Source organism: Salmo salar, chromosome 17 (assembly GCF_965601325.2).
Source record: "Salmo salar chromosome 17, fSalSal1, whole genome shotgun sequence".
Taxonomy (NCBI): domain Eukaryota; kingdom Metazoa; phylum Chordata; class Actinopteri; order Salmoniformes; family Salmonidae; genus Salmo; species Salmo salar.
In genome coordinates, this window is record NC_138307.1 from 21,437,611 (window position 1) to 21,456,529 (window position 18,919).

General features: G+C 47.6%; 1 protein-coding gene across 1 annotated transcript; it reads right to left on the reverse strand.

The window, feature by feature from the left end:
* Nucleotides 1-566: 566 nt before the first annotated feature.
* Nucleotides 567-3,595, reverse strand: LOC123728180 (carboxypeptidase O-like). Its single transcript, XM_045699243.2, has 9 exons — nucleotides 3,411-3,595; nucleotides 3,149-3,215; nucleotides 2,965-3,066; nucleotides 2,538-2,642; nucleotides 2,317-2,433; nucleotides 1,879-1,972; nucleotides 1,442-1,644; nucleotides 1,249-1,333; nucleotides 567-1,108 (listed from the first exon to the last, which is right to left on the reverse strand). Exons 1-9 carry the CDS (start codon nucleotides 3,488-3,490, stop codon nucleotides 843-845), a joined length of 1,119 nt encoding a protein of 372 aa, XP_045555199.1. The 5' UTR covers nucleotides 3,491-3,595; the 3' UTR covers nucleotides 567-842.
* Nucleotides 3,596-18,919: the final 15,324 nt, after the last annotated feature.

Sequence of the window (18,919 nt, forward strand, 5' to 3'; positions counted from 1 at the left end):
TATAGCTCTGCATTAACATGATTGGTTGACAGTAGGTGGGGCGGGAAGTCCTTTATGAACACAAACTCACTTCCTTGACAACTTCCCTCACAACAGCTCTGCGAAGTGCAATAAGTATGAATGCCCTGACTTCTGCAGAGGCTGTATCACCGAAAATACTGCACGGCCAATGCAGACAACAGATTAACCATGCAGCGCCTTTAATGCTCCTCAGCTACGCATGGACAGGGGAGAGGGGGTCAACATAGCCTTCTGCTACCCAGGAACAGTGTGTTTTTGTTCAACTTTACTTTTTTATACAAAGAAATGATAGTACTACTGATATTGATTACCGCATTGTTGGGAACGAGCAAACAAGAAAGGTATTTCACTGTACTTGGGCACGTGACGATAAAAACTAGAAACCTGACAGAGGTGAAAGCAACTGGACACAATGGTGCTGCTAGATCTAATCAAGTTAAACAGTAAAATCTTTGATCCGGAGCTGAGAGGTTGATCTAATGTTGAACTGAACCTTTACTGAACTCGTGGGGCTCAGTAACAGAAGCAGGACGTTACGACAACAATACATAGCAGTTGAGTATATTTATATCACTGAAATGTTCATTCAAAATATACTACTGTACAAACGTGTTTGTGTTTTGTCACTTTTAACGACCGTTTAACATATTTTACAGAAGAATTGTAGAGAAACAAATAACAAAGCACAGTTGATAAAATAAGTGATTGAACAGATTAATATAGTCTATCTGACAGTTTATCACTTTTGTCCAAAGTCTCATTTCTGAATATACTGAAAAACTGCCACCATCTCCTGGCCTGACTCCTGCAGTTCTCCCAGTTTACAGCACGGTGGCGCTAGAGACCCAGGCTGCCAGCAGTGTGGTCCACAGTGTTGCCGTGACGGTGGCAGCATAGCTGTAGAAGACCTTGTTGTGTGCGTAGGTGATGATGTGGTGTGCTCCGGCATAGGCCTCCTCACAGGTGGGCTGGATCTGGTCCTCTGGGAGCTCGAAGCCGTGTTCGCCCTTGTCCCTCAGCTCAAAGGTGAAAGACAACGGGATGCCGATCAGCCTGGCAAAGTCACGAGACGATCCCGAGTTGGCATCTGGAGACAGAGTATAGGCCAGTGGTTGTAATAATAGAGAAACACAAGAAAGGATTTGTTGAATTGTAAACAGTGCACAGGATATTCATGTAACTACAGCCACTTAGAAGTCACAATATCCTCTCAGCCTCACTACTTACACAGCACATCAGGTGAGGTGCCTACAGTGTAGTCCATCCCATGGACAGCCTTTATAGCCTTGGCTGCTTCCAGACCCACTTCCATCTGGCAACACAGAGACATACATTATTAGGGTCAAAGAAATTGCACCCCTGTGCATCTCCAAAAGCAGAATTGAAAAACCTGGTCTACTTGTGTGTGGAACAGGCGTACCAGCTCATCGTAGTTAGGTGCTGAAATGTTGGGGTGTCCGTAGGGCACCAGGATTAGCTGGCCATAGGAGTGGATGGTGAGGAAAGCCAGGATGTCTTCCCTCATCTTCCCCAACATGTCTGTGACGGCCCGAGCCTCAGACTCAGAGAGAGCCTTGGTGCCGCAGTAGGTCTGAGAGCAGCAGTCTGTCGAGACACCAACCACTGCACAGACAGGAGAGGAAAACACAGTTAGGATGTGTGTGTGTCAGGGTTGGGGTCAATTCCATCTCAGTTCCAGTCAATTCAGGAAGTAAACCAAATTCCAATTCCAAATGTTGAAAAGCATTGAGAATTGGAATTTCAGTGTACTATCTGAATTCAATGGAATTGAAATGGAATTGACCCCAACCCTGGTGTGTGAGAGTGAGTGTGGTTTAGAGTAAGAACCATACTCACTGCCCCAGTTAGCGTAGAAGTTACGATTGAGGTCTGTTCCATAGCAGGTACAGCCTCCTGTTCCTGGAGATCTGGACTTCCTCCACAGTCGAGTCTACAGAGATGAGAACCACTAGTCACTAACTGGAGTGATAATACTGTCAACAATAATATTTCTGTTACAATATGTCATCCAAGCCAATAGATGGCACTGCTGTTACATGTAAGTCTAGCTTAGCATATTGTCATGTCTAGTTATTTGAACCTCTTTCCTAGGCTCAATTGCTACAGAGAGAGAGCTTGCTGGTGGGTGAGATTATGTCTTGGATGTTGTAGACATACACTGTATGCACACTACCTGTGAGGTAGATATGTTTGAATTAAAGCCATGTCTAAGATTTCCAGTAGTTTCCCAGAATGTGTCAAAGCTGGTCTGAAGTAACATTAATCAGTACTTACACTTTCATTATGCCAAGAGTAGATGTAGCCATCAACGTTTAAGACTGGTGTGATGTAGAAATCCAGATTTTTCATCATCTCATTCACCTTGGTGTCGGTTTTGTACGTTCTCAGGATCTGTTGGTAGAAATCAATGAGGGGGTTTCCATGACTGGTACTCACACCCCTAGACACAGTACTGACAGAAACAAGGATATGTTCACTGTAATGGACACACACACCTCTCTGACAAAGTACTGGCAGAAAGCAGGAGCAATCCATTCTCTGGCATGGATCCCACAGTCCATCCAGATAGCCTTCTTCCTCCCAGTAGAACTCAGACCAATCTGCAACACAACAACCAACAGGAGATAAGTACATCTAAGCTCTATATCTTTCAGTAACTGAGTGGTGGCCATCATCTCCTATTGTGCTTCTGATTCTGCACAGTATATTTGGACTAGAGGAACTCCTCTGTAGTCTATAGAGAGTGTCAGGTATGTGCCACCACCCTGGCTTTCCGGGAACTCTGAAGACAGTGAATGGAGAGAGAGGGAAGGAGGGAGAGAGCGAGAGAGAGAAAGAGAGAAAGAGAGAGAGAAAGAGAGAGCGTGAGAGGGAGAAAGAGAGAGAGAGGGAGAGGGAGAAAGAGAGAGAGAGGTGAAGAACCTTCAGTAAGGTGATGTCCCTCCTCTCATAGGTTTGACCGTAGACCATGGAGGACACAACATCTGGGTTCTCCCTCTTCATCTGCTCCATCCATGCTGTAATCTATAGGGAGAAGTACCAGTGTCTCTATGCAGTGAGGACTCACTCATTCTTTGTGTGTGTGTGTGTGTGTGTATTCTCTCACCTCTGACATATTGTGGTACCTGGTGTAGTAATTCCTCTCAGTAGTCTCCTCTCTACTCCAGACAGCACTGTACATTGACACACACATACTGTATACTGTATGCACATCGAACGAATACATCTTGGTTTGGTGGTTATAAATTGGTTGTAAATCAGCTACCGATGTATGAATTTTTTATAAAATTCCTGTTAGTCTGACTTGTTAAGTCATCCTTCATAGGAGACTAACTGTAGTAGAGTTACAGTATCCCTCCCAGACTCACCTGTCCTGGGCTCCCTGTCCACTCTGGACAGCCAGAGATAACAGAACCAATCCAACAGACCCCAGACCCAGCATCATCATCAACAATGTCCCTCTCTCCTTTACTAACAGGTCTCACAACTCACTGTGGGAAGCAGGGAAGCAGGGAGAGGACTTTATACAAGTCCCCATCTAGATAAAGACACACCTTTACCTTGGACAGAAGAACCCACTAGTCATAGGGTCTGTTAATATGTAATCAGGAGTCTAAGGGAAGGAGAGAGAAAGGGAGAGAGAGAGGGATGGAGGGAGGGAGGGGGAGAGCGAGAGGGAGGGAGAGAGAGGGGGAGAGTGAGGCAGAGAAAGAGAGAGAGCGAGAGAGAGAGAGGGAGGGATGGAGGGAGGGAGAGAGAGAGGGGGGGGGTTTATTTAATTGTTTATTTCACTTTTGTTTAGTTTCTAGTTCACTTGCTTTGGCAATGTTAACATATGTTTCCCATGCCAATTATGCCCTTAAATTGAAATTGAATTGAATTGAGAGAGAGCGAGAGAGGGAGGGAGAGTGTGAGAGAGATATCCTCGGTGTACAACGTAAACCACCAAATAATGCATGCAGAGCATAATTAGGCCGATAATTATCAAAATCCAGAAAATAGACATTAAACTCTACATCCACCTAAAAGGAAGCGATTCCCAAACCTTCCATATCAAAGCCATCACCTACCGAGAGATGAACTTGGAGAAGAGTCCCCTAAGCAAGCTGGTCCTGGGGCTCTGTTCACAAACACAAGCACACCCCACAGAGCCACAGGAGAGCAACACAATTAGACCCAACCAAATTGTGAGAAAAGAAAAAGATAATTACTTGACATACCGGAAAGAATTTACAAAAAAATGCAAACTAGAATGCTATTTGGCCCTAAACAGAGAGTACACAGTGGCAGAATACCTGACCACCGTGACTGACCCAAACTTAAGGAAAGCTTTGACTATGTACAGACTCAGTGAGCATAGCCTTGCTATTGAGAAAGGCCGCCATAGGCAGACCTGGCTCTTAAGAGAAGACAGGCTATGTGGACACTGCCCACAAAATAAAGTGGAAACTGAGCTTCACTTCCTAACCTCCTGCCAAATGTATGACCATAATAGAGACACATATTTCCCTCAGATTACACAGACCCACAAAGAATTTGAAAACAAATCCAATTTTGATAAACTCCCATGTCTACTGGGTGAAATAGAACCGTGTGCCATCACAGCAGCAAGATTGGTGACTTGTTGCCATAAGAAAAGGGCAACTAGTGAATAATAAACACCCTTCTAAATACAACTCATATTTATGTTTATTTATTTTGCTTTTTGTACTTTAACTATTTGCACATCGTTACAACACTGTATATAGACATAATTTAACATTATAAATGTCTCTATTCCGTTGGAACTTCCTGTGAGTGTAATGTTTAGTGTTCATTTTTATTGTTTATTTAACTTTTGTTCATTATATATTTCACTTGCTTTGGCAATGTAAACATATGTTTCCCATGCCGACAAAGCCCATTGAACAAAATTGAGGGAGAGATCAAAGGTAATAGCACATAGCTGAGAGAGTGGAAAGCCTGGTTTATTACCTCATCATAATACCCAAATCACTGATGACATCAGAGATACAGGGCCCGTAACCCCGACAACAACCCAACAAGCTCCCATGTCCTCAGCCTTGGAAAGAGAGTCACAGGGGAACGGTTCATTACTGAATGAATCAGTTTGAATGGTTTCATTCTGGAAATCACCAGCCCACTCCATTACATAACGAGTTATTGCCAGCAGACAATGTTTTGTCCTCACCTGTTCCATTAAACCATGGTCAAAACAGTTTGTTGTGTTTGTAACGGTCCGTTTTCAACTGAATGTTCACAGGAAATCAAGTCCTGGTTTGAGGCAGTGGACAAGACTTCATCCATCACAGGCTAGTGGTATGAAAAGTCTGGATTTGATTGATGAATTGGATACATCTAATATTTGGAATTTGTTTCAGGGTTTATGAGAACCATGTTTAGAATGTTCCATTGAATCCTCTGACCTCTTTTAACCCATTTTGATTGGGTAGTTTTTCTTGTGGGCTTGATGAGCCATTTTCAATAAGTAGTTATTGATTTCTATAGTGCATGATCGGCTTGTGAAATGTAAGTGGTAGATATTGCCTTCATTACATTGTGTTCCAGTTTATTGATGGGGAAATAAGGCCTTTAACCTCCCATTCAACTCATGCCCTCCCGCCCGACATGTCCCATCCCTGACCAGCAGAGGGCAATACGCTCTAGCCACAGAGACCACTGCACACATGAACAAAGAAACACGCTTTGAGTGAAGTTGCCCTCAGGCATTAGGGTGGGCAATAACATACAAGTGACCTTAGATCAGTGTCTAAAGGCAAATTCATCTTTCCCGAAAACCCAGGAAAGAAGAATCCAGATAATGAGTCCCAAATGTAGAGTTTGTCAGAGAGGTAAAAACATGACGTTAGTGAGACCAGAAATACCACGTTCATCCCCTGCCAAATGGACAGTGACATGTGAGTCTGTTGGTCACTCCTTGAGCTAGGAGCTCACATGACTCTCTCTCTCTCTCTCTCTCTCTTCTCTCTCTCTCTCTCTCTCTCTCTCTCTCTCTCTCCTCTCTCTCTCTCTCTCTCTCTCTCTCTCTCTCCTCTCTCTCTCTCTCTCTCTCCCCCTCCCCCCCCTCTCCAGGCCAGTATGAGTTGTTGGAAACAGAGGCTGGGGGAGAGGGGTGCGACGGGAATTACTGACCGAAGCAGAACGGTGCCATACGCACACCCTTTCCCCTATCTTTTTCAGATGTCAGTCCTGCTCTGTGACAGTGTCACTGAGAGGAAAGTAGGGGAAAAGGTTTGCACCCGCTTATTATGGGATGTCAACTGTAGACTACAGCATTAGAACTTTATAATACATCGGAGCTTGTTTGCACATAAAGGGAGGACAGAAGCCATGATGATACAGTTCTGGGTCCGTTGTCATGTGTTAGATTAAGTGAGTTTGCGTTTGTATGTGCGTATGTTATGACAGGGAGTGTGTGTGTGTCAATTGGCACGTGTGTGTGCGTGTGTGTGTGTGTGTGTGTGTGTATGTGTGTGTGCATGTGTGTGTGCGTGTGTGTGTGCGTGTGCGTGTGTGTGTGTGTCTGTGTGTGTGTGTGTGTGTGTGTGTGTGTGTGTGTGTGTGTGTGTGTGTGTGTGTGTGTGTGTGTGTGAAAGTGCAGTAGAGACAAGGTGGTGATCACAGCCCAGACTGCAAGATGCACAGATGTCATATAGACAGTTCCATTTTAAACCCGTTGTTGACATCAGTGTTGGTGTGGTAGCCGTGGTAACGCTGGTGGTTAATACTGTACAGTAGACAAATGTGGAGGTCGGTCTGGGGTCATCATAAACTGGCAAATGAAAGAGGAAGAGAATCTGAAATATAATGCTATACATTTCCATGGATTGACATAATTTGCCTTTTATGGATGTGCAGATGAGCAGACAGTCTGCCCTTCACCTCTCCTCTAGTTCTGGACAGTGATGAAAGAGACTAGCTACGTAGATTACAGTACACAAGCCCTCCTCCTCTCCTGGGCTTCGCTCACATTGTTCATACCAAAGGTGAGGTGAAAGCTTATGACAGAGGCAACACAACCTCCAACTTATTCTCATTTTCCATCATAATTCAATATGATGGCACATAGTGCTTGTACAGAAGGTGCCTGTATAAAATAATCCAGGACCTTGAAGGTATTACTTTAATAGTGATTTAAGTTAGGATTGAGGAGCAGAACACGGAAATCCTAAACTATCAGTAGTGGAGAAACATTTACAACTGTCCACTCTTATCATTGGAGATGTTCTGTAGTCGGAGGGGAGTAATGTTCTAAGAGCTGGAACTGTTCTGTTCTCCAAGACGATTACATTACGACCTTAGTGTTTTCATAACGGCTTTCCAGGTATACAGCCAAATAAACCTAAAAGAACACAAAGTACATACTACATATGGTCTTTCTCCAGCCTGGCCAATATCACAGATGTGGTGTTCTGACATTTTGGACCCCCGCCAAAACGTTCCCCTGGGGGTCTTACGGGACTTTTGGTTCCCGACCGAACCTTTGCGATCCACACGGGAGGCATTGAAATGCTTTTGAATTAAAATGTAGCTTATTTTTTGTCGGTTTGGGAAAGCATTGGAATGAGCCCTACTAAAGCTGTAATGGTAAATCCATTACCCACATGATGTAAGTGAGTGATTGAGATGCTGACAGGGTGGTACTGAAGAGGAGTGTACCAGGTGTAGTATACTGAAGAGGAGTGTACCAGGTGTAGTGTACTGAAGAGGAGTGTACCAGGTGTAGTGTACTGAAAAGGAGTGTACCAGGTGTAGTGTACTGGAGAGGAGTGTACCAGGTGTAGTGTACTGAAGAGGAGTGTACCAGGTGTAGTGTACTGAAGAGGAGTGTACCAGGTGTAGTGTACTGGAGAGGAGTGTACCAGGTGTAGTGTACTGGAGAGGAGTGTACCAGGTGTAGTGTACTGAACAGGTGTAGTATACTGAAGAGGAGTGTACCAGGTGTAGTGTACTGAAGAGGAGTGTACCAGGTGTAGTGTACTGGAGAGGAGTGTACCAGGTGTAGTGTACTGAAGAGGAGTGTACCAGGTGTAGTGTACTGAAGAGGAGTGTACCAGGTGTAGTGTACTGGAGAGGAGTGTACCAGGTGTAGTGTACTGAAGAGGAGTGTACCAGGTGTAGTGTACTGGAGAGGAGTGTACCAGGTGTAGTGTACTGAACAGGTGTAGTATACTGAAGAGGAGTGTACCAGGTGTAGTGTACTGAAGAGGAGTGTACCAGGTGTAGTGTACTGAAGAGGAGTGTACCAGGTGTAGTGTACTGAAGAGGAGTGTACCAGGTGTAGTGTACTGGAGAGGAGTGTACCAGGTGTAGTGTACTGGAGAGGAGTGTACCAGGTGTAGTGTACTGGAGAGGAGTGTACCAGGTGTAGTGTACTGAAGAGGAGTGTACCAGGTGTAGTGTACTGGAGAGGAGTGTACCAGGTGTAGTGTACTGAAGAGGAGTGTACCAGGTGTAGTGTACTGAAGAGGAGTGTACCAGGTGTAGTGTACTAGAGAGGAGTGTACCAGGTGCAGTGTACTAGAGAGGAGTGTACCAGGTGTAGTGTACTGAAGAGGAGTGTACCAGGTGTAGTGTACTGAAGAGGAGTGTACCAGGTGTAGTGTACTGAAGAGGAGTGTACCAGGTGTAGTGTACTGAAGAGGAGTGTACCAGGTGTAGTGTACTAGAGAGGAGTGTACCAGGTGTAGTGTACTGAAGAGGAGTGTACCAGGTGTAGTGTACTGAAGAGGAGTGTACCAGGTGTAGTGTATTGAAGAGGAGTGTACCAGGTCTAGTGTACTGAAGAGAAGTGTACCAGGTGTAGTGTACTGGAGAGGAGTGTACCAGGTGTAGTGTACTGGAGAGGAGTGTACCAGGTGTAGTGTACTGAAGAGGAGTGTACCAGGTGTAGTGTACTAGAGAGGAGTGTACCAGGTGTAGTGTACTAGAGAGGAGTGTACCAGGTATAGTGTACTGAAGAGGAGTGTACCAGGTGTAGTGTACTGAAGAGGAGTGTACCAGGTGTAGTGTACTGAAGAGGAGTGTACCAGGTGTAGTGTACTAGAGAGGAGTGTACCAAGTGTAGTGTACTAGAGAGGAGTGTACCAGGTGTAGTGTACTGAAGAGGAGTGTACCAGGTGTAGTGTACTGAAGCGGAGTGTACCAGGTGTAGTGTACTGAAGAGGAGTGTACCAGGTGTAGTGTACTAGAGAGGAGTGTACCAGGTGTAGTGTACTAGAGAGGAGTGTACCAGGTGTAGTGTACTGAAGAGGAGTGTACCAGGTGTAGTGTACTGAGAGGAGTGTACCAGGTGTAGTGTACTGGAGAGGAGTGTACCAGGTGTAGTGTACTGAAGAGGAGTGTACCAGGTGTAGTGTACTGAAGAGGAGTGTACCAGGTGTAGTGTACTGGAGAGGAGTGTACCAGGTGTAGTGTACTGGAGAGGAGTGTACCAGGTGTAGTGTACTGAAGAGGAGTGTACCAGGTGTAGTGTACCAGGTGTAGTGTACTAGAGAGGAGTGCATCAGGTGTAGTGTACTGGAGAGGAGTGTACCAGGTGTAGTGTACTAGAAAGGAGTTTACCAGGTGTAGTGTACTAGAGAGGAGTGCACCAGGTGTAGTGTACTGGAGAGGAGTGTACCAGGTGTAGTGTACTAGAGAGGAGTGCATCAGGTGTAGTGTACTGGAGAGGAGCGTACCAGGTGTAGTGTACTAGAAAGGAGTGTACCAGGTGTAGTGTACTAGAGAGGAGTGCACCAGGTGTAGTGTACTGGAGAGGAGTGTACCAGGTGTAGTGTACTAGAGAGGAGTGTACCAGGTGTAGTGTACTGGAGAGGAGTGTACCAGGTGTAGTGTACTGAAGAGGAGTGTACCAGGTGTAGTGTACCAGGTGTAGTGTACTAGAGAGGAGTGCATCAGGTGTAGTGTACTGGAGAGGAGTGTACCAGGTGTAGTGTACTAGAAAGGAGTGTACCAGGTGTAGTGTACTAGAGAGGAGTGCACCAGGTGTAGTGTACTGGAGAGGAGTGTACCTGGTGTAGTGTACTAGAGAGGAGTGTACCAGGTGTAGTGTACTAGAGAGGAGTGTACCAGGTGTAGTGTACTGGAGAGGAGTGTACCAGGTGTAGTGTACTAGAAAGGAGTGTACCAGGTGTAGTGTACTAGAGAGGAGTGTACCAGGTGTAGTGTACCAGGTGTAGTGTACTAGAGAGGAGTGCATCAGGTGTAGTGTACTGGAGAGGAGTCTACCAGGTGTAGTGTACTAGAAAGGAGTGTACCAGGTGTAGTGTACTAGAGAGGAGTGCACCAGGTGTAGTGTACTGGAGAGGAGTGTACCTGGTGTAGTGTACTAGAGAGGAGTGTACCAGGTGTAGTGTACTAGAGAGGAGTGTACCAGGTGTAGTGTACTGGAGAGGAGTGTACCAGGTGTAGTGTACTAGAAAGGAGTGTACCAGGTGTAGTGTACTAGAGAGGAGTGTACCAGGTGTAGTGTACTGGAGAGGAGTGTACCAGGTGTAGTGTACTAGAGAGGAGTGTACCAGGTGTAGTGTACTAGAGAGGAGTGCACCAGGTGTAGTGTACTGGAGAGGAGTGTACCAGGTGTAGTATACTGAAGAGGAGTGTACCAGGTGTAGTGTACTAGAGAGGAGTGCACCAGGTGTAGTGTACTGGAGAGGAGTGTACCAGGTGTAGTATACTGAAGAGGAGTGTACCAGGTGTAGTGTACTAGAGAGGAGTGCACCAGGTGTAGTGTACTGGAGAGGAGTGTACCAGGCGTAGTGTACTAGAGAGGAGTGTACCAGGTGTAGTGTGCTGGAGAGGAGTGTACCAGGCGTAGTGTACTAGAGAGGAGTGCACCAGGTGTAGTGTGCTGGAGAGGAGTGTACCAGGCGTAGTGTACTGGAGAGGAGTGTACCCTTAACCTAACCCCTAACCCTAACCCTAATTCTAACCTTAACCCTAAACCTAACCCCATAGCCTAAAATTGTATTTTTCCTTGTGAGGACTGGCAAAATGTCCCCACAAGGATGGTAAAACCAAACACAGACACACACACACACACACTTCTAATTTTTCCCTCCATTGACTTCCTCTCATATTGTAATGTTTCCAGACCAAACTTCCTCCTGCAGACTGACCCAGTGTCATTGTTTCAGCAGCCTCTCAACCTGCAGTTCAGTAGGTCTCTGGGAGATTACATCAGAGGGCTATCCTACGAAGCTGATTTGAAGAGTTAGTGAGTTAACTTTGGTCAACTCTGAGTTCAACTCGGGATAACCGGTCATACGAAAGTGGCTTACCTTTTAGCCAGGTAAATTTATATGGCAACGAATCCTTCAGAACTAACCTGCTCCTGGGCAAGCTAACTCACGGCTTACTTACCCTGAGTGAAATTACTGAGCCACGAGCTGAGGACCAATGAAATCAGATTCCCTCCCTCTTGCAAAGATTGCATCATCAACCCCTTCATTTGACAAAGACGACTGATTAAATAGTTTATTAATAAAAAATGTGTCTTAAAAAAATAGTCCTGTTAAAATATATCATATTACACATTTAGTAATGACAGAATGCACAAATGAAAATGTGCCACTGTCTCGCCCATGGATTGACGTATCAGCATTGTCTCAATGAAGAGTTTGGCGTTGGACTAGTCATGTGCGACATGCACGCGCAGCAATATCCACGGTCGTTGTACGGATGAAGCCTGAGATCTAGCTTGCTTCGTAGGATACACCTCTGACCTCACAGAGCCAAGCCAGCCAGACACAAAACAAGTGTGTGTGTGTGTGTGTGTGCGCGTGTGTGTGTGTGAGAGAGAGAGAGACAGAGAGATAGGGAGAAAGACAGATAGACCTGTGGGTGGTGGACAAACAGCTCATCTCCTCCGTGTCTCATCTCTCCCCCTCCTCCCCCTCCTCCCCCTCCTCCCCCTGGGAGTACCAACAGATGTCCTGGAGGAGTGCTCTATGATTTGATGTGACATCCCCTTTATCTCTCACATGGCTGAACTCTGCCAGACAGATGAGGTTGAGGGGAGCGACCATGAATATCACGGGAGCTTTAATAAACCGTACCACCGCTTGGTGTGGTGAAAGAGGACGGGGTCACTCCCCAAAACCACAGCCAAATACAGTCCTGTTCATCCCACATCCCAGCAGGCAGGCGGAGTCCAAAACATGACACAGGGTATTTTGTTAGAGTTGTGTACAGCTCATAGGAAGTCGTCTTCAAGGGATGTAATTAATTATGAACGAATAGGAGGTACGACAGAGACAAAACAAGATCTGGAAGGATTCTTCTTTAACCGTTGGTGAATGACTGTAAAGTTAGTGTTGGAGCTGAAAGAGATAAACTGTAGGTGGAGCATCAAGGGGTTTTAGTTACTATTAGAGCTGAAGGAGATAAACTGTAGGTGGAGCATCAAGGGGTTTTAGTTACTATTAGAGCTGCAGGAGATAAACTGTAGGTGGAGCATCAAGTGGTTTTAGTTACTATTAGAGCTGAAGGAGATAAACTGTAGGTGGAGCATCAAATGGTTTTAGTTACTATTGGAGCTGAAGGAGATAAACTGTAGGTGGAGCATCAAATGGTTTTAGTTACTATTGGAGCTGAAGGAGATAAACTGTAGGTGGAGCATCACGTGGTTTTAGTTACTATTGGAGCTGAAGGAGATAAACTGTAGGTGGAGCATCACGTGGTTTTAGTTACTATTGGAGCTGAAGGAGATAAACTGTAGGTGGAGCATCAAGTGGTTTTAGTTACTATTGGAGCTGCAGGAGATAAACTGTAGGTGGAGCATCAAATGGTTTTAGTTACTATTAGAGCTGCAGGAGATAAACTGTAGGTGGAGCATCAAATGGTTTTAGTTACTATTGGAGCTGAAGGAGATAAACTGTAGGTGGAGCATCACGTGGTTTTAGTTACTATCAGAGCTGAAGGAGATAAACTGTAGGTGGAGCATCAAGGGGTTTTAGTTACTATTAGAGCTGAAGGAGATAAACTGTAGGTGGAGCATCAAGGGGTTTTAGTTACTATTAGAGCTGAAGGAGATAAACTGTAGGTGGAGCATCAAATGGTTTTAGTTACTATTAGAGCTGAAGGAGATAAACTGTAGGTGGAGTATCAAGGGGTTTTAGTTACTATCAGAGCTGAAGGAGATAAACTGTAGGTGGAGTATCAAGGGGTTTTAGTTACTATCAGAGCTGAAGGAGATAAACTGTAGGTGGAGCATCAAGTGGTTTTAGTTACTATTAGAGCTGAAGGAGATAAACTGTAGGTGGAGCATCAAGTGGTTTTAGTTAAAGCTGCAATACGTAACTTTTTGGGTGTCCTGACCAAATTCACAAGGGAATGTGAGTTATAGATTTGTCATTCTCATTAAAAGCAAGTCTAATAAGCGGTATTCTATGTGTGTTATTTCTATGCTTCCTGTTCTTGAGTTTTGTTTTTGCATCTTTTACTTTTGGTTTTGTACACCAGCTTCAAACAGCTGAAAATAAAATATATTTGTTTATGGAAAATATGTTTCACAGTGCTTTAGATGGTACAATAATTCTCTACACTACATTTACATTACATTTACATTTAAGTCATTTAGCAGACGCTCTTATCCAGAGCGACTTACACTAGACATGCTTGTTTTGTCACATAAATGGAAATTAGGCAAACTATTGTAATTTTTGCCACCAGGAAATGGCGAAGCGATTTCTGCATAGTGCATCTTTAACTTTAAAGTAGCATAACAATCAAAGGTATCAACCAGTCATGTTTGTTGAGGCTGTCACTTTGCCTGGGGGAATCTCAGTCATGTCTGTTTTGTGAGAGGATCCACAAGTTACAACTGGCCACAGTACAGGTGTGGGATCTTAATTTGATCCCCCTGTTGTTGCACGAAATGTAACTTGTAGTGTATTCTAGGATTTAAAAAAGCTTCTAAAATTTCTGACTTGATTTTCCCTAAGTAAATCCACACAATAATTCACATTTCCTGTTGCTGCAGGATTATTATTCTGCTGTGAGAAATTGGTCATATTAAGATCCTGCATCTGTAGGTGAAAGCAGATCAGATAGAAGCTAGAACAAAACAAGAAGCCAGGAAGCTGAAGTCATTTGTTTGATTTGTTGGAGTGGTAGGTGGAGGGATGAGAGGGGTAGTGTGTCTGGTTTTCTCCTGACTCTGCAGGATGGTATTCCTGGTATTCATGCACTCGTCTTTCGATGAGGTCATCCACCATCCAGCAGCTTCAGCTTTATCGTCACGATGACAGGAGGCAACTGGAAGACGCTGTCTCTGACAGGGTGCCTGTAGGTGGTGTGTGTGTGTGTGTGTGTGTGTGTGTGTGTGTGTGTGTGTGTGTGTGTGTGTGTGTGTGTGTGTGTGTGTGTGTGTGTGTGTGTGTGTGTGTGTGTGTGTGTATATGTATGTGCATGTGTGACACACACACCTGGAGGAGCAGTCCTTTGGAGGGGCACCTCTTTGGAGGGGCAGTCCTTTGGAGGGGCACCTCTTTGGGGGGGAAAACCCACTAATGAAACTCAGAGACCCATGTCTGATTTCACACATTCCTTGGTAAGTATAATTTTAGGTCGGTTGGTTCCCCTCCTTACCCATGCTCCTCTCGCCACGCCTCCCCTCTCCACCATCTATAAAATGTCTCAATGCTGCATTAAATGGACACTTTGGGTGTTAATGGAGGTTACCAGAACCAGACAGCTGCAGAATGTTAGCCTGGCCTCCCCTTGGCTCTCCTTCACTCTCCCTGCTAGCCCTGGCTCTCCTTCACTCTCCCTGCTACCCCTGGTTCTCCTTCACTCTCCCTGCTACCCCTGGTTCTCATTCACTCTCCCTGCTACCCCTGGTTCTCATTCACTCTCCCTGCTAGCCCTGGTTCTCCTTCACTCTCCCTGCTACCCCTGGTTCTCATTCACTCTCCCGTTACCCCTGGTTCTCCTTCACTCTCCCTGCTAGCCCTGGTTCTCCTTCACTCTCCCTGCTACCCCTGGTTCTCATTCACTCTCCCTGCTACCCCTGGTTCTCATTCACTCTCCCTGCTACCCCTGGCTCTCCTTCACTCTCCCGTTACCCCTGGTTGTCATTCACTCTCCCTGTTACCCCTGGTTCTCCTTCACTCTCCCTGCTAGCCCTGGTTCTCCTTCACTCTCCCTGCTACCCCTGGTTCTCATTCACTCTCCCGTTACCCCTGGTTCTCCTTCACTCTCCCTGCTACCCCAGGCTCTCCTTCACTCTCCCTACTCCCCCTGGTTCTCCTTCACTCTCCCTACTACCCCAGGCTCTCCTTCACTCTCCCTGCTCCCCCTGGCTCTCCTTCACTCTCCCTGCTCCCCCTGGCTCTCCTTCACTCTCCCGTTACCCCTGGTTCTCCTTCACTCTCCCTACTCCCCCAGGCTCTCCTTCACTCTCCCTGCTCCCCCTGGCTCTCCTTCACTCTCCCGTTACCCCTGGTTCTCCTTCACTCTCCCGTTACCCCTGGTTCTCCTTCACTCTCCCGTTACCCCTGGTTCTCCTTCACTCTCCCTGCTCCCCCTGGCTCTCCTTCACTCTCCCTGCTCCCCCTGGCTCTCCTTCACTCTCCCGTTACCCCTGGTTCTCCTTCACTCTCCCTACTCCCCCAGGCTCTCCTTCACTCTCCCTACTCCCCCTGGTTCTCCTTCACTCTCCCTACTACCCCAGGCTCTCCTTCACTCTCCCTGCTCCCCCTGGCTCTCCTTCACTCTCCCTACTCCCCCAGGTTCTCATTCACTCTCCCTGCTAGCCCTGGCTCTCCTTCACTCTCCCGTTACCCCTGGTTCTCCTTCACTCTCCCTGCTCCCCCTGGCTCTCCTTCACTCTCCCGTTACCCCTGGCTCTCCTTCACTCTCCCTGCTCCCCCAGGCTCTCCTTCACTCTCCCGTTACCCCTGGTTCTCCTTCACTCTCCCGTTACCCCTGGTTCTCCTTCACTCTCCCGTTACCCCTGGTTCTCCTTCACTCTCCCTACTCCCCCAGGCTCTCCTTCACTCTCCCGTTACCCCTGGTTCTCCTTCACTCTCCCTACTCCCCCAGGCTCTCCTTCACTCTCCCGTTACCCCTGGTTCTCCTTCACTCTCCCTACTCCCCCAGGCTCTCCTTCACTCTCCCTGCTACCCCTGGCTCTCCTTCACTCTCCCTACTCCCCCTGGTCCTCCTTCACTCTCCCTACTCCCCCAGGCTCTCCTTCACTCTCCCTGCTACCCCTGGCTCTCCTTCACTCTCCCTACTCCCCCTGGTTCTCCTTCACTCTCCCTACTCCCCCAGGCTCTCCTTCACTCTCCCTGCTACCCCTGGCTCTCCTTCACTCTCCCTACTCCCCCTGGTTCTCCTTCACTCTCCCTACTACCCCTGGCTCTCCTTCACTCTCCCGTTACCCCTGGTTCTCCTTCACTCTCCCTACTCCCCCAGGCTCTCCTTCACTCTCCCTGCTCCCTCTGGCTCTCCTTCACTCTCCCTACTCCCCCTGGTTCTCCTTCACTCTCCCTACTACCCCTGGCTCTCCTTCACTCTCCCGTTACCCCTGGTTCTCCTTCACTCTCCCTACTCCCCCAGGTTCTCCTTCACTCTCCCTGCTCCCCCTGGCTCTCCTTCACTCTCCCGTTACCCCTGGTTCTCCTTCACTCTCCCTACTCCCCCAGGCTCTCCTTCACTCTCCCTGCTACCCCTGGCTCTCCTTCACTCTCCCTACTCCCCCTGGTTCTCCTTCACTCTCCCTACTACCCCTGGCTCTCCTTCACTCTCCCGTTACCCCTGGTTCTCCTTCACTCTCCCTACTCCCCCAGGCTCTCCTTCACTCTCCCTGCTCCCCCTGGTTCTCATTCACTCTCCCTGCTCCCTCTGGCTCTCCTTCACTCTCCCGTTACCCCTGGCTCTCCTTCACTCTCCCGTTACCCCTGGTTCTCCTTCACTCTCCCTACTCCCCCTGGTTCTCATTCACTCTCCCTGCTCCCTCTGGCTCTCCTTCACTCTCCCGTTACCCCTGGCTCTCCTTCACTCTCCCGTTACCCCTGGTTCTCCTTCACTCTCCCTACTCCCCCTGGTTCTCATTCACTCTCCCTGCTCCCTCTGGCTCTCCTTCACTCTCCCGTTACCCCTGGCCCTCATTCACTCTCCCGTTACCCCTGGTTCTCCTTCACTCTCCCGTTACCCCTGGCTCTCCTTCACTCTCCCTGCTCCCCCAGGCTCTCCTTCACTCTCCCTGCTACCCCTGGCTCTCCTTCACTCTCCCGTTACCTCTGGCTCTCCTTCACTCTCCCTGCTCCCCCTGGCTCTCCTTCACTCTCCCGTTACCCCTGGTTCTCCTTCACTCTCCCTACTCCCCCAGGCTCTCCTTCACTCTCCCGTTACCCCAGGCTCTCCTTCACTCTCCCTGCTACCCCTGGTTCTCCTTCACTCTCCCTACTCCCCCAGGCTCTCCTTCACTCTCCCTGCTCCCCCAGGCTCTCCTTCACTCTCCCTGCTCCCCCTGGCTCTCCTTCACTCTCCCGTTACCCCTGGCTCTCCTTCACTCTCCCTACTCCCCCAGGCTCTCATTCACTCTCCCGTTACCCCTGGTTCTCCTTCACTCTCCCGTTACCCCTGGTTCTCCTTCACTCTCCCTACTCCCCCAGGCTCTCCTTCACTCTCCCTACTCCCCCTGGTTCTCCTTCACTCTCCCTGCTCCCTCTGGCTCTCCCTCTAATCCTAGTTATCAGTCCACATGAACAAGCCTGGCGACTCCTTTCTCTCTCCTCGCTCTTGCAACACATCTATCCTGCCTAGTGATAAACTAGGCTTCACCTCACCTCTCCCGTCAAACTCACTGTCATCTTCCCATCCATAGAGATACAGTAAAAAGTACAGTCTTCCTATAAAGAGGTCTATAAGCAGGGGATCTGTGAAGGTTGTTATCTATTAAGACCGTTCATAATTCAAGACTGTGGGAGAACGTTATGTTTGTCTATTGGTCCTGAGCCCCAAGTTAAACAAATGGACAGCTTTACGAGCCAAGGTATCCTGCTGTTACACAACTATGGAGACTGGTTCTCCTTATCTGTTAAATCGAGTAGGTTAAGGTTAGGGTTGAACCGGGATGTGGACATGAATCTAGGGTTAGGGCTAGGGCGAGGCCTAGGGTTAGTTGGCTAGGGGTTAGGGGCTAGGGGTTAGGGTTAGTTGGCTAGGGGTTAGGTGTTAGGGTTAGTTGGCTAGGGGTTAGGGTTCGTTGGCTAGGGGTTAGGGGCTAGGGGTTAGGGTTAGTTGGCTGGGGTTAGGGTTAGTTGGCTAGGGGTTAGGGGCTAGGAGTTAGGGTTAGTTGGCTAGGGGTTAGGTGTAAGGGTTAGTTGGCTAGGGGTTAGGTGTTAGGGTTAGTTGGCTAGGGGTTAGGGGTTAGTTGGCTTGGGGTTAGGTGTTAGGGTTAGTTGGCTAGGGGTTAGGTGTTAGGGTTAGTTGGCTATGGGTTAGGGGTTAGGGTTAGTTGGCTAGGGGTTAGGTGTTAGGGTTAGTTGGCTAGGGGTTAGGGTTAGTTGGCTAGGGGTTAGGTGTTAGGGTTAGTTGGCTAGGGGCTAGGGGTTAGGGGTTAGGGTTAGTTGGCTAGGGGTTAGGGTTAGTTGGCTATGGGTTAGGGTTAGTTGGCTAGGGGTTAGGTGTTAGGGTTAGTTGGCTAGGGGTTAGGGTTAGTTGGCTAGGGGTTAAGGGCTAGGGTTAGTTGGCTAGGGGTTAGAGGTTAGGGTTAGTTGGCTATGGGTTAGGTGTTAGGGTTAGTTGGCTAGGGGTTAGGGGTTAGGGTTAGTTGGCTAGGGGTTAGGGGTTAGGTGTTAGGGTTAGTTGGCTATGGGTTAGGGGTTAGGGTTAGTTGGCTATG